Consider the following 15,996-nt stretch of genomic DNA (forward strand, 5'->3'; position numbering starts at 1 on the left):
TTTCCTGTTTCACTGTTTCCCGAAGCACGAATGGAGCCAGACAGACTTAAGGGTCGAAAGGGCCGTGGGACCCTGCCGGAGACACAGCCCACGGGCCGTAGGAGTGAGACACTAATAGGAGCATTTGAAGCGAAGCAACGAGATGCTGAAATGCCTGCATGGGAGGAGCGGGCCTTAATAGTCTGAGAGATGTGTGCAGTAACAAAATAAGACTGGTTTATTTGTAGGGTCAATGGATTTTTCAACCACAGAGAGAGGTGCCCGGCCCAGGACAGGGTGCGAGGGCGCAGGGCAATTCCAGGAGGGACCCAGGAGGTGAGCAAAGGGGGCTAGGGGCTTGCAGCTTAGCTGGTGCACAGAAGTTCATGGGTTTGGTGAGCGATGCCATGGCCAGTCACAGCAGAGCATTTCCTTCCAGAGGGCTGCAGCAAGCAGCATGCCCCTTGCAGTGCTGGGAGGCATGCACTAGAGCAGCCACCGCTGTCCTCCCCGCCAGGGTATGGCGTGCATTCCCCAAAGCATCACCAGCACAAGCAGGTGTGCAAGGGGAAAGGTGCCCAGCGTGCCCAGCCCTGCGCCCTTGGGAACCAGGGCAGCGAGCGGGGTGCTGTATGCCAGCTGCTTCCTGGGAGGGCGAACTTAGCTGCCCATCAGATGCAAAGCTTTCCCCGGGGAAGCTTGGAGACATCTGACGTGCTGCAGAGCTGGGAGCCAGCATGGCGGACCCTTGGGAAGGATGCTGCGGGGCAAAGTGCCAAGACGGGGGCGGTCTGGCAGCTTGTAGGACCCGGCTGCAACACTGTTCTGTGCCGTCCCTCAAACGTGCCAGCCTGTCAATCCCGGCTGCTGTTTGTGGCCTAAGATGCGAGCTGTGTTTGAGTTCCCTTGAGGGTCTTGTGTCCCATGACATCGCAGCCGGCTGGAGAATTTCCAAAGAATCAGTGAGAGAAACAAACCAGTAGCTCCAGCGCCCATCCAGAAAGACCAGTACAAGAGGGAGCACGTGCTGAGGGGCAGAGGGAGGAGGCTCAAGGGAAGGCTGCGCATGTCTTGTCTTCCAGGTTGGGCCCTTTTTCCGTCTTGGCGGCGATGCTGTAGTAGTAGGAACGGATTAGGGTTTCGACAGTCACAAACCCTGGGCGATCTTCCCACCTGGAAGAACAAGGAGGCACCAAAGATTGGCACAAAGGTCTAGACCAAAGCCAACAGCAGAGGACAGACCCGCAGCGCAGGTGTGGAGGGTGCATGGGGGGACCTGCCAGATGTGTCAAGAGGTCCTCGCGTCACCCCGGAGGTGGGTCAGTGCCTTTGGTCCACTGACTTGCTGGACACCCAGCTGGGACTGCACCAGTTGTGCTGGTGGTTTTAAGGTATCTAATGGGAGCTGGGTAGAGACAACCACTTTGGTCACTGAGCAAATGGCTTTGTGTCCCTGCGTGCCCTGCGGTGGCCTCCTCTGAGGCTCTGCCTCCTGTTACCAGGTGCATGGCACTGAGGGACGGGCCCAGGCTGCAAAGTTCAGCTCTGGGGGAGTCATGGGAAGGCACCGACTGCTTTGGCTACAGCTGTGAACCTCTCAAAAGGACCCAGGTTGGCCCAGGGGGTTTCCTTTGAATTGCTCGAGAAGTCCCAGGGATCGTGCAGAGAGGTTAGTCTCTCGAAGGGGTATCCCTCATGAGACGCTGTGAAATCAAGAAGCCTCTACTGCTTTGTGCTGCCATACCCCGTGACTGATGAGACCCGGCAGGGAGGTGAGCTAGGAAAGCCTTACTTGAAGGTCCAGCACTGCTGCATCAGTGAGTACATCTCCGGTGGGCAATCTGCTGGGCTCTCCATGCGCTTCCCCTGCTCAATGAAGCTCATCACCTCTGGGCCTTTCATTTTCTGCAGGAAGACCATCAAGCAGATTAATGACCCTGCCCCCCAAGCTGGCAGGCAGGCTGAAAGGAGGCAAATTAGAATAACTCACATGAGGAATTGTCTGTAACTGAGTAAAAGCAGTGGCTATGGTATACATGCCGGTATACATATATGGTATACCATACATATATGGTATACGTGCTGGACTGCCCTGCCCAGCTTCCAGCACTTTGTGAACACCTGTTTTTTTTTCTAGTTGGCAGATGGAACGAGAAATCAAAGAAACCCAGATCCATGTTTTGTTGGTTTCTTCTCTGAAATCAAGTGATAAAAACGGTTTCGCCAAATGTTCGGATGAGCATCTCAATTGGGGAGGAGTCTTCAGCCGGCCAGTGGTTAGGGCACCCCCCCAGGAGCCTCATGTTCGAAGCCGCTCTCTGTCTGATCGAGAGCAGAACCAGGATACATTCACTCGCGCCCCATCCAGGTGCTCCTACCACTTGGGCTACGACTCTTCTGGAGTGGGCCTTCCTCCGTCTCTCCTGTTGATGCCGCTCCATTGCATAAATGATTAAATATTCATAGCAGCAGAGAGAGGATGCTCCTGCATCGCAGGTGTGGGGCAGGGGGGCCTTCCAAACCTGAGCGCACGCCCCATTTATGAGCTTTCTCCTCTTTCTAATGGAGGAACCAGTAGCACAGACCTGGACACCCCCCATTTTGGGACTGTTTGACTGTGGATCTGACCCCATCCGTGTGGGCACTCATGTGACGGGCAGGCTGAGCAACATCAACAGGAGAGCCTGAGAGCCACCTGTGCAAAAGTCCCCTCAAGCCTGGTGGTGAGGACGCAGGCTAGGAGGTGGAGGATGCGGGGGGACAGAAGAGGTCACCCAGCCCACATCCTGGGTGAGTGCCTTACCCATAGGGCTACTGACCAGTGCAGGGAAACCAGCTTGACCTTGCTTATTTTATGAATCATATTTCTTCAATTCTTCAGTGGCTTCAGCCTCAAGTCATGCACAGCTTCCAGGAAACCAAAATCACATTTCTTCAGCAAGTAAACTATTCACTGAGCTCTACTTGGGTAACTAATACTTTGGCTGGCTACTTGCTACTTGTCTCAGGTACTGTTTACATGGCTTGTGCATGCTTGTCCTCTGGGTATTCCAGCACCATACTGGGAATAACCATACCTGGCCCTTCCCAGCATGCAGTGACAGATGTGGTTAGGACATGCGGTTGGTGTGGATGCACAGCTCTACTGAGAGGAAAGAGCGTGGCCCTGATGCTTGTGACTCAACTGAAAGTCTTTGCCTTGCTTACCTTGTATGGTTTCTGCCCGTAGCTGAAAGCCTCCCACATGGTCACGCCGTAACTCCACACATCACTCTTGCTGGAAAATTTGTGGTAGAGGATACATTCTGGTGCATACCATTTCAGCGGCCACTTTCCAGCTGTCCTGGCCTGCAGCAGAGTGACAAAGAAAGGAGGGGACCTCTTACTTTGGGACAGCTGGATAAGCATTGTAATGCCCTGTGCCTGGCCACAGATCCAGTTTGCTGTACACATTTTTTTTTTTTTTAAGGGAAATGTTTCCTGTTCCAAGCCAAATCAGCCAAATCGATTCCAAATCCGGGCGTCATTCAAGGACCATGTGTGGCCCTACGACCCAGGCACTTGCAGGTTGGCGGAGGACGGGGGGGGAAGACGTGCTGTTCCAAACACGAATTGTTTCTCCATCGATGGAGAGATCGAAAGCCCGGGTCTGAACAAGCATGGTATGTCTGTGAGAAGAGCAGGTCAGACACCAACACGTTTCCCACGGAGCAGGAGCCCTGCCTTTCTACCAGCTCCCGTTTGGGGACATCGCTGAGCCAAGGGCGTCCTCTGGTGGCAATCCTGCCTCGTGCTTTGGCAATTACCATTACAGTGTTTGCCGTCTCTATCTCGGTAGTGCCTTGCCTCCCCGTGGATCGGGATCAAGGCCCTGTTGCACGAGGCGTGGTGCAAACAGGGAACAAAAGGATGGTCACGGCCCACAGAGCATGCGATTGATTTGCCACCTCTCCTTCACCCCTCTGCTGCCTGTCTTGCCCGATTCTTCCCTTCCTACTCTCATATCTCTAACTGGCTGCCATAAATAATCTTCGTCTCCTGCTACTCCACCTTATCACACCCCATTGTTGCCTCTCTTTGCTGCCTTGTTCTCTTTGCCCGGTTGCATTTCCAGCTCCTCTACTTCCATTGTGCAGCATTATGCCTGTCTATATTAAACTGGTCCCTTGAGACAGGGACTGTGTCTTCCAGTCTGTCTGCCAAACCATCATGCACCCAACTCCTGACCGTGCAAAAATTTAGTGTAGTCACACGGCAGGCGGCCTGGGAAGGATCTTGATGTGCTACCCTGCATCTCAGCACAAGACTAGAAAGGTCATAGGTCATTGGGTTTAATGGCATGTGTGCAAGATGCATGCATAACTCCTATTAAGAAATGGGGGTAAAGGCATGGACTCCTGCTGGGGTGGCTGTAGACATGCCCCTTTCAGCAGTCCTCTGCCACGCTTCAACTCACCTTGTAGTAGCTGTCATCAGCACCCAAAGCCTTGGAGAGTCCAAAATCACTGATCTTGGCATAGTGCTGGTTGACTAGCAGGACATTTCTGGCTGCCAGGTCTCTGTGGACAAAATTTTTCTCCTCCAGATACTTCATCCCGATGGCCACCTGGTGCATCAGCTCCACAATGTTGCTCACTGGAATCTCATCTCTGGGAAGGAAAAGGGAACTGCAGGGTAACAAATCCACAGACTAATAGGAGCTGTCAGTACACTGGAAGCCCGGCCGTTTGGAAAGTCACAGCTGCAGTGAGCAGATCATTTGGACTCTCCTGCTCCAGAAGCCTCATCCCCTCTAAAAGAGAATTTTCATTTGCTATTATCAATATAGAAAATAGTTTGGTTAGAGACAATAGAAATCCTTCACCTTTCTTACACCTTTCCAGCCAAGAAATCCTTCACCTTTCTTACAAGTGGTCCCTAGGATAAGATGATCCTTTTACCTTCATGGTGGAACACAGCTATATTGTCAGCTCATGCTATCCCTATGCTGGGGACCTGAGAAACTGGTTAGCTGCAGAGGATGTTGGCTCTTGAGAGAAGAGCCCACCCGAAGAGTTCTGGCTGTGGTAGTTTCTTCAATATTATTTGCATTTAGATTAGACTAGATGAGAACAGCTGATCGATAAACAGGGTGCATCTACACATGCACTTTAATGTGCAGTAGCCTATTGTATTGCACACTAAAGCGCCATGTAAAAAAGCGTGATGTAAAAAATAGGCTATTGCGCATTGTCACTTAAAAACCATGCACATTTGTTACTGTGCATTAATGCAAACCTTTAGTAACTCACCTTGGAGGTACTACATTTAATGCACATTAGAAACAGCACTTTAATGCACTTTAATGCCCACAAACTCATAAATAGAGCATGAGTCTTGGATGTCTGCATTACTCTGGAGAGGCAAGGCCCAAATGTGGGCCCTTTGTCTCACACCACAGCATGCATAAATTCAGTACCAGTGCATGCTAGAGACAATATAGTCCAGGAATGTTTCAGAGGGTTTTATAGGGACTATTTCCCATATCCCTCCACCTGCAAAGCCAGGACCCTTGAGTTACTTTGAGTTTTTCAACAGTGTGCCTGGACAGGAAGAAGAATCGGAGAGTTCTGCTTTATCCACGACCCCCGGAAACACTCACTTCTTGGAAGACAGGTACTTGTTGAGTGGCCCACCCGAGGCCATCTCCATAATCAGCATCAGGGACTCCGCCTCACAGACCCCGATCATGCGGACGATATATGGGTTGTCCAGCTGGTGCATGATCTCTGCCTCCTTCATCATTTCATCCTTCACAGCTCTCTCATTGTTGCTCTTGAGGACTTTGATGGCCACGTCAATCTGCTTCCTAGCCAGGGACAAGAGCAGGAGCACACACGGAGAGTGAGTTAAGCAAGCAGCTGATCTGCTGGATCCTATCCTGTTGCAGCTTGGCCGCTCAGGAGGCCGAGCCCTATGTAATAATGATCTTCCAGGGCTGCTCCAAAAGGGGAAGCAAAGCCTTTGGGGAACTAGAGTAGAGGGCAGTGAGACAGGGAGAAGAGCTAAAGAGAAGATGACGCCAGCTGAGAAAAGCAGATTAGAGGAGCTGGAGCAGTCAGCCTCTCCCCGCAGTGCCTTTGCACAGCATCACTGCGGATCTCGAGGCACTTACTTCCGCATTTTGTAAACTCCCTTCTTGACACAGCCGAAGTTTCCTGACCCCAGCTCCACTTCATCAATCATCAGGTGGTCCCTCTTCAGGAACAGCTTCTTGTCCTTCAGGTCCTCGGGGTCACTGTAGGGACTCTCGTAGACGCTGGTGTCCATGGGCAGGACGCGTGATTTCCCAGCGCCTTCCACAAGGGAAGAAGATCAGGTTGCTCACCGCCCGTTTGTTCCCTCCCTCCCTCTGGGGATGGGGTATAGGTTGTAGCCACTGTGGTCTAATGATGTAAGCAGGCATGGCTCTTTGGGTAAATCCACCGACTAAGAGTAAAAAATTCCTCGTTGCAAGCTTTCGGGTACAAATAGCCTTCATCAGGCTGAGGACAATTCCTCAGCCGGACGAAGGGTGCTTGTACCCCACAAAATGTTTCCAACTATTTTAGTTGATCTAATAAAAGATATCAGATTTACCCAAAGAAGCTTGCCTTCCTCTAGTGAGGTCTTTGAGCCGCCCACCCCATCCTTTCTCTTCCATTTTCTGGCCTTCCCACCTGGACATCTCCCTTCATTTTCAAGCCTGTGCTGTCTTCCGGGATGATCCCATTGCCACAGGCCCTGGGTCTGCAACATTAAATAATGTGCATGGCTTCCCTCATGGCAGTCCCATTGCAGCCTACATATAACATGCCAAAGTGTTTGCATGGTTGGGCCTATTGGCAGTGCTGCAGAGGGGGAATGGGCCAGGCTTGATTTACTTCTGGATTTTAAATAGCCTTTAAATAGCTTAAAACTATTATTGCAAGTGATACGGAGACCCGTGGAGCAAATGGGACCTTTGTACATCAGATACAGGTGCCAGGGTGAGAAATAAGCCTTGTAATATTTCTCTTTGACCCAAAGGTGGCAATAGTGTGCTGGCAGCCTACTTGTGCCCAAAAGGTTGCAATTAAAGATTTTTTTTTTGCAAAAGTCTTGTTGGCCTAATAAAAGATATCACCTCTATCCACGAGCCCTGATTGATTTTTCCTCTAGACCAATACAGCTACAACCTGGATACCTGACACATGGAAGATACCGAATTTTAGCTCATTTTTTTTAAACGCGATCTTCATATTTTCCCAAGCAGGCAACAACTTTGACCACCTGAAACCTGAGATCTTGCTCCTGCCCTTGTCTAAGGTAATTTGCATCATCACAGCCTCACAGGAGAGCTGAGACTCTGCCCAGAGGGTGTTTCCATCTATTGAGCCCTCTGTCAAATCCTGTGAAATGTGAACTTTCATTTCTACCCAGGAGAAAGCTTGCAATTAATTTTTTTTTCTGCAAAAATCTTGTTGGTCTCATAAAAGATAGCACCTCTGTCCACGAGCCCTGATTTCTAGGCAGCCTATGCCATATGCCAGTGCATGGAACGCAGCATCACCAGCTTGCATCCAGCAAGGGCCCTGTAAAGTGCCCACCCCGCTCCCACTCTGTATGCAGAGAAAGACAGGCCTGTGCAGGGGTGCTCACCTATGGGCTCTGGTGTGTATCCATCTGCATTGAGGCTTGAAAACTGCCTCTGGACCTGGCAGAGAAATAGTGATAAAGTATGTAAGGTGATGCAGGGAAACAGTAGGGTCACTCATGGAAGGGCCCTGGGACCTTCCAAAATGCCCTGATGTCTCAGCAAGGACCAGGGACTTCCCGGGATTTCTGTGGCTTTCTGAGGGTGAAAGCATTGTCTCTATGGGCCCGTAATCTGGGAATTCATAGATGCTAGGGTCAGAAGGGACCTCAAGGGGTCATCGAGTCCGACCCCCTTCCCATGGCAGGAAAAAGTGCTGGGGTCAGGTGACCCCGGCCATGTGCTTGTCCAGTCTCCTCTTGAAGACCCCCAAGGTTGGGGAGAGCCACCTCCCTTGGAAACCCGTTCCAGATTCTTAGTTCAGGGAAGGGCAGGTTTTACTCGCAAGGCCCGAAAGGTAACAACATTCAAAAGCACTTGGAAAAAATAGACCCAATACTTACGGTCATGGAGGGGTGGGCTGGTAGGACCGGTGCTACAGTGCCTGGAAGTCAGGAAAGGGATGCTATTGTTAGCTCTCTATCTGGGCTGGGCTGGGTAATACAACAGGAGTATCTGGAAAAATACTGGGGCTTGCATCCTCGCGCCCCCACAAGGCCCCCTCCACACCGCTGGCCTCATGGGGGCCTTTAAGTGGATGCAGATGCAATTAGTTGTTAGGGGAAAGTTAATGTCAATGAGAATGAGGCGCAGCCCCTAGAGCTCATGAAAGATGCCGGCTCACCAGGGGCGCAGGATCCTCTGTCCAACGGCAGAGCAGGGACAGGACGACCCCAGCCCATGAAAAGCAATGAGGTGCCATGAACAGGGCTCCGGACTGAGCCTCGCAGGAGCATTAACTCTTAACCCCTGGGCTGAGATAAACCGCAGTGCTTCTGGAGAGTTTAGGTGTCAGGGCAGTGACCAAAGCAGGTTGTTTCTGCCCTTCTGGCCGGAAGAATCAACCCACCTGTTGGGGTGCTGGGATTAGGGCAGCATTCCTTCAGGTTATATATCAGTCCATCTGCTTTGAGTTTCAAGTACTCCACGAGCTGGGGCAGGAATCAGAAGGAAAGGAAATTAGTGTACGGAGGAAAACTGCCTTCTTGCCTTATGGGCAACATCTGTGGCTTATGGTAGCTCTTTCCCACAGACGGGTGGAGAGGGTCAAAATGCCCTTGATGCCTTTTGGCCGCGTCAAAGCGGGAACGATTTGCAGAGGTTTGACGGTCCTACAAAAGGCCAAGAGATGGAGCCTGGGGTTGGGGGCACTGCCCTGAAACACGGGAGACCCAGACCCAAGGCTCCAGTCTCCTGTGGTCATCCGTAATCAGGTGGGAGAAGGCAGAGCAGGGGCATAAGCCAAGGGTCCCGAGTCAGTGCTCCACCCTCCATCTCCCTTCCTTTCCCCTGCACCTCATTCATCTCTCTGAAAACAGACGTTTGGGGACAACTCCATTTTAGTTTAGGGGGCCATCTCAAGACTCCCCGCCTTGGAATCACAGTGACAAGGATGTTGGAAATCAAGGGCACTGTCCCAAAGGACCTCCATAGAAAGATATGGCAATGGGGCCTTTCAGTGAGAGGTGCAGGGGGCATCATGAGGCTAGGACTATTTCAGAAAGGCTGGTATCTGTCTAGTACGGGGGGTAGGCAATGTGTTTTGGCTGGAGTGCTGAAAAAACCTACCACATCCACCTTGGAGGGTGCCAGAGTGCCGGCAAGCCGGAGCCTGGAGCAGCTGTTTGCAGCCTCCCGGCTGCACCGAGAGGCCAGTCTGCTTGCAGCGGGGCTTGCAGCCTCCTAGCTGCCTGCTGGGAGCAGCCTGGGCTCTGGGGCTGGCAGCAGCTGCTTGGAGCCCAGGCTGGCAGTAGTGTGCCAAGCAAAATGGCCATGCTGGGCAAGCATGCCAGGGGTTGCTGACCCCTAGTCTAGTATCTGGTACTAGTGTTATTGCAGAGGCCTGACTGCCAGCTAGGCAACTGAGCACTATGATGGGGCTACTGATATCTCTAGATGGAGCCTCCCTCTCCAGCTCCTAAAACTCAGGCAAAAGTTTCCTGCCCTCTAGAGGTGCGTATGGCAGGAGAATTTCTCCCTCTCTTGAAAGGGGTGCCAGCTGCAGAGAGTGTCCCACAGCACCTTACCTGCCAGAGCGTGTCAAACTTGGTTCCCTCGGGGATGGAGTACTTGCCGGACTTGTCCTGATCGATGCGGTAGTGGTACACCGTTTTCCCATAGACAAGGGACAAAGCGTAGGTGCCGTTTTCTTTCCTTTGTCGCAGCCTGTGTGAGAAGGTGGGGGCTTATTAGTAGCTGGCTTTGGGGCTCACCCTGTGAAACCGCAGGGCTTCTGCACTGGGAGGCTGCAACTGGGGAGCCCCAGCAGTGGAGGGACATGGCCAGGCATCTGGGGCAAAGAGTAATACAGTGCCTTCTGGTTGCTGCTGCTATCGTGAATGCATGGCTGCTGCAGGCAACTGCTTTTTTTCATGCTCCCCCCTCCAGTTCAGCACCCAGAGCTCTTGCCTCTATCATTCCCCCTCCAGTTATGCCACGGGGGAGCTCTCAACATTTGGGGCACCCTGAACATCACCCTCCCAGCTGGTCTCCAAACGCCAGGGCTCTCCTGTTCCCTGTGAGTGCACAGATCCCAAGGCATCCATAGGAAGCTGGAGTGCCCCATGCACAGCCTCAGTACGCCTCACTAACCCTGGGTCTTTCCTGATATTCCCTATGCAAACTCCACAGTGGCCAAGTGCATTCATTTCTTCCTGGATGCACACACGCCGAGTGGTGATGGGTTTTTACTGCTTTGCTGCCCGAGCCCCACCAGGTTCATTCCTTTCCTTCGCCTCTTCAAACATCTACATGTGAATTTGCTTGGGGGACTGCAAGATCCCCTGGATTCAGCTGCACACTGATGGTCCCCAGCTCTATACCCTGCCAGGAAGGGGGAGCAGTCACAAGAGCGTGGCATGCAGCATCTCCCAGTGATTTGGGTACTCACAGGAATTTCCCATCAGGCTGTGCCCCAGAGTAGAGCCTGCGCTCAGCTTCCTCCCGGGAGACGTTGCCGTGGTACCAGGCCATGCTTTCATGGGCAGTGGTAGCAATGAGTTTCTCTACCTGCGGGGCCTGGCTTATGATGGCTTGTTCAAGGGCATCCCCCTGCAAGAAAGTGAGAGATGAGACTTGCTGTGTAGCTACATTGGTTTCCTTTGATTTCTGCATCTTCTCAGGCAGGGGAGGGTAAAATCACAGGGCACCTCCCAAATCTGCCTGATGTCACTGATAAAGTGCTAGCCAAGCGTCACCACGATAGTGACACCAGGCTGAATCCTGCCCCAGGGTAACTCTGCTAGCAAAATGAGCCGGTCCCTCATATCCTTTGCCTGCCGGTTGTGAGGAAGGGGGGAGGACTCACTGGCTTGCAGTCAAGGGAAGAGGAAGGTCATGGTGGCCAGGGGGGGATCAGACCTGATAAGCACAGCACGGGCCTCGGTGACCCAAGAGACCCCTTCCAGACCCGGGTCCTGTGTTCCTGGAGAAATATGGTCAGAGCTGCTCACACAGCCCTAGTTTCAGCGTTATCTTTGCAGCATAGATCTTGTCAAACCTAAGCCTTTCCCAGCTCTGTCCTGCCCTCCTGGTTGCTCCTTGTCCCTTTACACTCTTCCCCAGGCCCTGTCAGAATCAATGTAATCTGGAAGTCATCTGCACTGCACAACTGCTCACAGACCTCGCGGATTTATTGACCATTATTTTCAATCGCCAGTAGATGGCATCAATCTATCTTTGGAGTCTGCATGTCCCTACTTGAGGCCACCCATATGTCTCCGTTATGAAGAATTTCCCATAACGGTCCCTTTCTTGCAGTCGATGGCCATCCCTCTGAGCCGTGCTGACTCCTTGCTGCTCGTTTCCATCGGCTCCAGGCACTGCTCTGTGCAGCCCTGATGCAATGAGGTTTGGAAGCTAGAGCCACTCTCCACATTTATTCATTTCTTATGGGAAATGGAGATCCACATTCCTTGGGTGGCTTGAAACTTCCACTCACAGGACAGCACGGACAAGGCACGGTGCTGTGTCAAAAGACTTATTGTGATTATAGCAAAAATGATTGGGGCTGTCTTAACTCTGGTCTCACACCACTGCCGATTTCTGCATTGAAGTCTAGACACTCGTCCCAGTGGGTGCTGGTGAGGACCTGCTGAAAAATTAATTTAACCAAGCCAAGCCAATGGCCAGCGCTGTAGCAGTTCAAATGCAATGTCGACAAAAGCAAAGTTTGGAGTTTACTTTGGAGGGAATAATATGTGCTCCTCACACTGGGATCTAAATGAACTGCATTGCCTATGGAAAAAGACCTCAGTGTTGTTTTGGGCAGCCCGATGAGGGCCTTCACTCAATGAGTAGCAGAGGTTTTAAAAAAAAAAAAGCAAACATTTTAAGGTCCAGAAGAAGGGGGGCAGAGAGGGATATAATGGCACAATGGCACAATAGAAACCCCCACTGTGCTTCCTTCTGTGCAGCTCTGATTGCCACGGGAAAAAAAGCATTTTTTTGGCGAGGTTCAAAATTGGGCAATGAGACTATGTAGGGGCCTGGAATACCTTTAATACAATCTGAGATGATACAGATTGGGTCCGTTTACTTCACAGAAGAGAGGAATCATCATCGTTAATAAATGCAGCAGTTAAAGAGTGTAGTACAGGTAGAGAGGAAACTTCCAGTCACCCTGTGTGCTCACATAAGAGAAAGGGGCCATGCAACAGCACCCAGAGGTGGCAAAGAGAGGCAGAGCTTATCAGTGCAATGTAGTCTAAGGACCTGGCATGCCGGGCTGCAGGTGCCTACTGGATCCTTGTGTCCTGGGCACACCGATACCCGGCCTGCCACGACTGACTTAGTGCACTAATAGAGGTGCATGACAAGACATAAGCTGACCAATATGCTTGGACCCTGGAAGAAACTTTGCACATTAGCCAGGTGTTTTTAAGAGGACTTTGTGTCTGCTCTTTTGCACTGTCTAAGACTGTTAGAGTAAGGACCCTGGAGCAGATGGCTCATAATAATACCTAGCTCTTGTTTAGCACATTTCCTCCCTAGATCCCAGAGTACATCACATTGCAAAATGGGAGTCATGGCACCGACCAGATGGGGAAACTGAGACAGCCAGAGGCATTGGGAGAACCCCTAGGTGCCGCAGGGGCTTAGGAACTCAGCCGCTGAGACAGAGCCGAGAGAAGGAGGAATTCAAACATCCAGGCCACTGATCAGAGCAATTTATCCAGACAGAACTGGGAAAGGGAGGGTGAGTTGGGCAGGAGCCTCTGAGAAGCCACTTGCCCTAGCAGTGAAGGGACTGGGTGGAGGACTAGGGAAGCGCTGGTGTTAGAGAGGCCAAGAAGGTGAGTGCAGCCAGCGGGGCTCTGAATACAACCGTGGACAGTGCGTGCGTGGGAAGTGCTGGTACCTCCAGTTTCCAGGTCTGCCGGATGTATTCGCGCACCATGTTGTCCCTCATGTTGTCAAAGATGCCGGACTCGGGCTCCACGCCGCTGGGGCGGGTGCAGGGCTTGCGGAGGGTGCAGCAGAGCCCGTCGGCATCCTTGGAGTAGAATTCGCAGAGCTCCTCAGGCCCGCAGTGCGCCTTGCCCCCCGCAATGGCATAGGTGCCATTCATCTGCCGCTCAATGGGGTAGTGGTAGAACTGTAGGTTGAACACCATGGAGAGGACGTAGCCCCCCAGGCTGCGCAGGCACTGGCGCAGCAAGAAGAGGCCATCCCCCATGCCGGCCAGCTTGAGGTGCTCCTCAGCCTCCGACCGGGAGATGCTGCCGAAGAAGAAGGGCAGGTGGGCGGCTGCATCGGGCATCTCGAATGCTTACTGGGACTCCGTGGACCAGCTCATACGCTGCTTGGGCTGGATCTAGGAGAAAGAAGCAGAAGCCCTCAGCAAGACTTTGCAGGGCAATGCTGACACATGTAAAGGGAGGATGTCGTCTGCAAACCCCTGTGAAATTCAGAGCCCCGACCCGTGTACCCATCCATCTGCCTTGGCGAAGCAGGTTTGTCTGAAAATCTCAATCTGTCGTAATTCAGATGTTATAGACTTCCCAGACCTGTTTCAACAAGAGTGGGATTTCTGATCCAAATCAAAGAGAGATGAGATATCTGAATATCCGTCTATCCTACTCCAGGTTAGTGCCTTAATAAGCATGCTTTTGGCCTTCCTGGGTTGGCTTTCCCCCACATCTCCAGCTGGAGCTCTTCTGCTCTGTATACATAATTATCTAGTTATTAGATGAGGAACATCAACCTTGGTCTCATGCATCCCAGGTGAGTGCCATAGCTACTAAGTTATGGAGTCACTTTCTCCGGCTCGATTCATATTTAATCAAGTATGCAAAACAGAACAGCCCCAACAGGAGAACTTGAGTGAGACCCACCCCATGATGAGCTGGTGGGTTGGAGACGTTCCTGAAATGCAAGAGACTCAGATTCGAGTGCTTGCTTGAATCATCAGGGCAGACGCTGGAAGCTAGGACTTTGTAATCCCAGGTCCGTGTTCAAGCCAGTGCACTATTCTGAGTCCCTGGCTTTTCACTTTGAAAAGCTTTGGGTTTGTGTTCATATGTGATGAGAACATTTTTGAAGTCACAAAAACCTCTACAGGATGGGAAAACTGCTTCCTGCCCAACCCTATTTATGATCCTTTTTTTTGCTTTTTTAATGCATGGATTAATTAGCTCTGCCACAAGATACTGCTCAAGCCAAGAGTTTGGTGGATGTGAAAAACCATTAGACATTTCCATAGGGAATCAGAACTTTCTTAGTTAATAGGGATATAAAGGAATATAAGTCCTTTATAAGCCGACCCCTATGTGACTGATGTTAGGAGGAATTTTCTTCCAATTTTCTGTTGCTAAATGTCTTGAATTGTCCTCTGAAGCATTTGTCTATGACCATTGCTAAAGATGGTCCGTGACATCTGCCAGTGATCTGATCCCGTTTGGCAATCCCTACATATTCCTGAGTATGTACATGAGTCACAGCTCCTATAACTTAGAGAAACTGTTGACTCATCCTTGGAGCTTCAATTTCATAAATTTCCACGCTTGCTTTTGAAACAGACTCTGCAAATGTCACTTGAACCCCCAAGGTTAAACAAAGGGGAATAACAGAAATGGACCTACCGTCTGCTCCAGTAGAGTCCGCTCTTAGTAAGAGCCCAAAAGGAAATGTTGTCTTCTGAGTCAATGCAGAATCCCTCCTGGCAATGAGTGGCTGGTATTTGAATCAAATTGTCTAAATCCCACCCACAAACCGAAACCCGTTTCCGGTGATTAATGGAAACACAAACAAATTCAAGGGGGCTCATCAGGTCCCTGGAGTTTGACCTTTGATGATAAAAAGTAGATGTTGCCCCCAGTAAGAGCCGAGTGTGCTCTTCCCTTTCACTCTTCCCGCAAATGTGTAATGGAAACACAACTTTCTAGGTTGCTTTGGCAGGTCCTGCTCATCACCGGTTCAGCAGTGTACAGGGCTTTGTCCTCTCCTTCACCTCCAGACATAGCAATGACCCAGCAGGCTGACCCCACTGGGGGCCCACTGTGTCATTCTGGCAACTTTCTGTCTATCAGGCATGTTAAATGGCAAAAATGGCCAGACTTCTTGGTTGACCGAGGGGCAGGCCTGTTCCGTATTAAAGGGCAGACCAGAAGAAACCCACCATTCAAAATGGGGCTACCTATGTCTGCTTTGCCCGAGGTCCTACTTAGCATGCAGGAAGGTATGCAGTGTGAGGAAAGGGTTGGTTTTGTGTCCGGTACACCCGTACAAGTGGCCTAGGGTAAATTGCCCAGGGAAACCATTCTGCTGTCTCCTCTGCTTTGCTCCACAGTACAGTAGTGAGGTGCCTGTACGAAGGTCTGGATTTATGGCCACCGGCTCTTTTTTTCTACCTATTTGCTTGTTATCTACATCAAGCCCAGAAATGGCCTTCTGATGAGAACAGGAAGGGAAAGCAGGCCGAGCAGAGGAGGCATTTTACTAAGGCAGGAAACCACAGCAGGAAACAGTCAGTAGGGTTTGTGACTTGGGTATAGGCCTGAGAGTAAACTGTTTCAGGCACAGCAAAATTAAGCCTGAGCTGTGAAGCCCCCTTCAAGCAAGCACACAAAATGGGGCGATCCTGGGGTTAGCGGGATCCACAGGCAGGGAAACCTAGAGGGCAAAAACCTCCAGTGTGTCCGGCACTAAACTGCGATCGGTGCCCAGGATGAAAGGAGATTGCCTGAAAGCCAGTCTCTTCCAGA

The 15,996-nt window shown here is 51.3% G+C and overlaps 1 protein-coding gene across 1 annotated transcript; it reads right to left on the reverse strand.

The window, feature by feature from the left end:
* Positions 1 to 201: 201 nt before the first annotated feature.
* LOC109294841 (tyrosine-protein kinase ZAP-70) lies at positions 202 to 13,603 on the reverse strand. Its single transcript, XM_019513349.1, has 12 exons — positions 13,152 to 13,603; positions 10,683 to 10,843; positions 9,820 to 9,958; positions 8,643 to 8,724; positions 8,137 to 8,177; positions 7,639 to 7,693; positions 6,134 to 6,314; positions 5,621 to 5,827; positions 4,436 to 4,628; positions 3,187 to 3,327; positions 1,772 to 1,884; positions 202 to 1,152 (listed from the first exon to the last, which is right to left on the reverse strand). Exons 1-12 carry the CDS (start codon positions 13,551 to 13,553, stop codon positions 1,029 to 1,031), a joined length of 1,839 nt encoding a protein of 612 aa, XP_019368894.1. The 5' UTR covers positions 13,554 to 13,603; the 3' UTR covers positions 202 to 1,028.
* Positions 13,604 to 15,996: the final 2,393 nt, after the last annotated feature.

This window comes from Gavialis gangeticus, unplaced genomic scaffold (assembly GCF_001723915.1).
Source record: "Gavialis gangeticus isolate Ggan-Ray unplaced genomic scaffold, GavGan_comp1, whole genome shotgun sequence".
Classification (NCBI taxonomy): domain Eukaryota; kingdom Metazoa; phylum Chordata; order Crocodylia; family Gavialidae; genus Gavialis; species Gavialis gangeticus.

Bases quoted from the DNA above. Each gene is read 5' to 3' on its own strand.
- LOC109294841 (XM_019513349.1), bottom strand. From the start codon at position 13,553: ATGCCCGATGCAGCCGCCCACCTGCCCTTCTTCTTCGGCAGCATCTCC. The intron at 8,725-9,819 runs GTAAGGTGCTGT...TTCCTGCCCCAG, and splicing joins AGTTTGACACGCTCTGGCAG to CTCGTGGAGTACTTGAAACT. The intron at 1,153-1,771 runs GTAAGGCTTTCC...TTGTTCTTCCAG, and splicing joins CAGCAGTGCTGGACCTTCAA to GTGGGAAGATCGCCCAGGGT.